Source organism: Siphateles boraxobius, unplaced genomic scaffold (genome assembly GCF_051911475.1).
Source record: "Siphateles boraxobius isolate OS27281-9 unplaced genomic scaffold, OSU_SipBor_1 16, whole genome shotgun sequence".
In the NCBI taxonomy this organism is placed as follows: domain Eukaryota; kingdom Metazoa; phylum Chordata; class Actinopteri; order Cypriniformes; family Leuciscidae; genus Siphateles; species Siphateles boraxobius.
In genome coordinates, this window is record NW_027508766.1 from 12,405,594 (window position 1) to 12,409,393 (window position 3,800).

Genomic DNA, 3,800 nt, shown 5'->3' on the forward strand with positions numbered 1-3,800 from the left:
TGTCATGAATATTTGAAATGTCCATTTACATCAAGTACAAGTCAGCCAAACATAGATGAATCTTACCTGTCCAGAAACTCTTCACCGTTTTCAGCCGTCTCCATCTTTCAAAGGCATCTCCTATACAGATCCTTGTTTTATTTCGGACTTTGTCACGAAGTATTTTGGATTCATAACGAGTTTATGAGTTTATCAGTTTATCTGATTCGCAACGTTAGACTTTTATTTTATCCGATTCCGACACGTTTGTAGCTGCAGCTGTGGTAACTAGCAGAGCTGGCAACCCGGATGCTGCAACACTACTGACTTCGTGATTGGTAGATAGGTGGAGGGTGACGCATCAGACCAAAAAACAACATGACAACATCAGTTGAGGCCTGCAACTCCACTTTTTAAATGACAATATCCTGGCCGGACTACTGTTGTCAGTGATATAAGTATTTGAAATAAACATGATTTATTAATGTCTAGTGACATATCAGGGCCATGTTATGATTAATTTAAATAAATTTCTTACATACAGCTCCTTTAAAACATTGACTACAGAATTTTCTTTTAATATTAAAACGAAACGAACTATAAACCTGGCAGCATGAGATAATGTAATAATGTTATTTAATGTTTTTAATTAAATGCTACAAAATGTTTTTTTAACATAAGAGCAAGTAGCATTTTCACCCTAAAGTGTCAGTTGTGTGACTTTCTTACATTTATTTTAGTGGTAAAAAACGGTCTGTTATAGCTACTGCTTGATGTTGCAAAGTGGTAGCCTATTTGATGTCCATAGCCTAATCATAAACACAGTTTAGCACTAACAGTTTTACTAACTTTGTCTGAATAACTTTCTTAATCTTGCATATTCACAAGAAGCTTATGCAGTGAACAATAAGTTGAATATTTCCCTGGATTGACTGATGGTCCCTTATAGATGGTGGATGGTCCCTCCATAAAAGTTGAAATACCCTGAATAGACTAATCACTAATTATTAGTGGTATTAATAATAATATTAATAATAATAATAATAGTGACCAAACTATTTGGATATTATGAAATATTGATTCAGTTATGGTAGTTTCTCTTCTGTATGTGACTTTTGAAAAACGCCTGCTTTATAACTGCATTTCCCATAATACCTCGCGGTGTGACTGTCACGTTACCCATAAGGCTGTTCGCCCTCTATCTGCAGGCACAGACAGGAAGGTCGTTGAGAGTCAGATTCAGGTCGAGCAGATCTCACACACACTTCAGCAGTAAACGATGCTCGGACAAGCCGTGCGACGATTCGCCACCTCTGCGGTGCGCTCCAGTCACTATGCGGAGGGACCAGGAAAGGTGAGGAGATTTTAAGATATTACCAAAATTAGTCCGTTCTTGTTTAAAGATTCAACGCCTGTATGCCTAATCGGCACAGGCCTGGGTTCATCTGAAGCCCGACCGGAGTCCTTTTAAGTGTTTAGTTAAAAGTGATCACATGGGTTTGCACATAGAGTCGGTTAAGCTTATATCAATAGTTATATTAAGTGTTAAACAGTGATTGTAATGGATCTGTAAGGGCGGAATGCAGGAGCTTCCTTAGATTAGCTTAGCACAGCATAGCATTTGATCAGGCCACCGCGCCTGTGTAAATTAGGTTAAGCGCTTGTTTTACATGAAGGAAGACCTTCAGTGATTTTCAGTGTGAATAGGCCTACATTCGTGTACTTTTATTTATGATTCAAAGAGGTTGACTTGTGTTACAATAGTGTTTAATTACCTTGAATTGGCATTAGTGCGCCTCCTTCTTGATATATTGTCTTTATCCCAAGGTCATGGAAAAGCTGGAAATATCAGTAACGTTAGTCATGGAAATTAATAAATCTTAAATCATGGTAATTTATATTGTTATCATGCAGATTGTTTAAGTTATGTTTAACTCTTAAATATATCAATTGGCAATGTAATGCAATGACTGTCTGACAGTGATCAGTCAAAGACCGTATTCAGTTTAATTCAATTTAAGGAAGCATGGCTTCAATTATAAAATCAATGAAGTCATGAACCATAAGGAAATCTTGATGGTAATCTACATTCATTTTCCTTAATGTGGTTTCAGTAATTCTCAATTTTTTTTATTTTTTTTTGCAGAACCTGCCGTTCTCAGTAGAAAACAAGTGGAGGCTCCTTGGCATGATGGTGCTGTTCTTTGGCAGTGGATTCGCTTTCCCCTTCATCGTTGTCAGGCATCAAATCCTGAAGAAGTGAAGCTCCTATCAGTCGCACATTGTAAGTAACTTTGCATCAGACACGTTCTGAGCACAAGTACTTCATGACTCTAAATTACCCTTAATGTTCTTTATCTCTATTAAAATTTGAACATGGTCACAATGTGAACCTTTCCAAACAATATTCAATAATTTAGGACACCATTGTTTGTTCTCCTCTTACACTGCTCCTTTGTGCTTTGTTTTTTAGGTCAGTGTGATTCTTTTGCAGCACAGCTCTCAGTTTCTTCTGGTGTGGATCCTGTAATGTTATTGTAAATAAAATGACCAATTACACTTACAATGTTTTTTCCCCTTTTTTATACCACGCTTTCCTGAAACTTAAAGCTCCCATATTGTGAAAACTGAAATATCCTGGCTTTTTTCATGATAACAGAGGTCTAGGGGCTAGGAAACTATCATATAAGTTTCAAAACAGTCAATCCACAGACAAATCCACACAGCCTGCATGAAGTAGCTGTGCCTTTTCACGAGCCGTTGTGACTTCTGTAAAAATGTGATGTCAGAACTACTCAGTCATAGGGCTGGACCAGAATATTCGAATATTCGTTCGGTGGGTTGGTATTCGATTTGAAAATTTGACATTCGAATATTCGTTGTTTTTTTTTTTTTTGCACACCTGGGATCCCCCGCGAAACGGTTCTCACTCGCGCTTGAATAAGGCCGGCGACACACTGGCTGCATGGCGTGAGCGTCTCAACTGTGTGGCATGTACATTTTTATTTCAGCTCCCATGTTAACAGGTTGGAGTTTGCACACTGCCTGTGTGAAACACGCGTCTCAGGCGCGGCTCGAGCCACGCGGAAAATGCGTGCATGCTAGAAATAGAACCGACGCCTAACTGCAACGGGAGTGTTCTCTGGCTAGAGCGCAGAACAGCGGAGTTTGTATGGACCGAAGTGCATGCCTGAGCTTGTGTTTTGGGTTAAGCTGCGTTGCTTTGACATTGTGGAAAATAGAATAATAGAAACAAAATGTATTAGCCTTTTACCCGTTATTATCAATCTAAATTAATCTCGTTTTTAATTTAACTTAATTTCGTTTTTCTTTATTTAAATTTTGTTTTTTCTTTAAGTTTCATTTTTCTTTATTTAAATTTCGTTTTTTCTTTATTTAAGTTTCATTTTTCTTTATTTAAATTTCGTTTTTCTTTATTTAAGTTTCGTTTTTCTTTATTTAAGTTTCGTTTTTCTTTATTTAAATTTCGTTTTTCCTTATTTAAATTTATTTTTTTCTTTATTTAAATTTCGTTTTTCTTTATTTAAGTTTCATTTTTCTTTATTTAAATTTCGTTTTTCTTTATTTAAGTTTCGTTTTTCTTTATTTAAGTTTCGTTTTTCTTTATTTAAATTAATTTTTTTCTTTATTTAAGTTTCGTTTTTCTTTATTTAAATTAATTTTTTTCTTTATTTAAATTTCGTTTTCCTTATTTAAATTAATTTTTTTCTTTATTTAAATTTCGTTTTTCTTTATTTAAATCTACCCTTTACTGTGTCAGTAATTTGTTAGTCAGAAAAATATTAAACTACCTTAAAAGT

General features: G+C 35.3%; 1 protein-coding gene across 1 annotated transcript; it reads left to right on the plus strand.

The window, feature by feature from the left end:
* The first annotated feature begins 1,160 nt into the window (after positions 1–1,160).
* cox7c (cytochrome c oxidase subunit 7C) lies at positions 1,161–2,545 on the plus strand. Its single transcript, XM_077231607.1, has 3 exons — positions 1,161–1,333; positions 2,126–2,263; positions 2,453–2,545. Exons 1-2 carry the CDS (start codon positions 1,259–1,261, stop codon positions 2,240–2,242), a joined length of 192 nt encoding a protein of 63 aa, XP_077087722.1. The 5' UTR covers positions 1,161–1,258; the 3' UTR covers positions 2,243–2,263; positions 2,453–2,545.
* Positions 2,546–3,800: the final 1,255 nt, after the last annotated feature.

Bases quoted from the DNA above. Each gene is read 5' to 3' on its own strand.
- cox7c (XM_077231607.1), top strand. From the start codon at position 1,259: ATGCTCGGACAAGCCGTGCGACGATTCGCCACCTCTGCGGTGCGCTCC. The intron at 1,334-2,125 runs GTGAGGAGATTT...TTTTTTTTGCAG, and splicing joins ATGCGGAGGGACCAGGAAAG to AACCTGCCGTTCTCAGTAGA.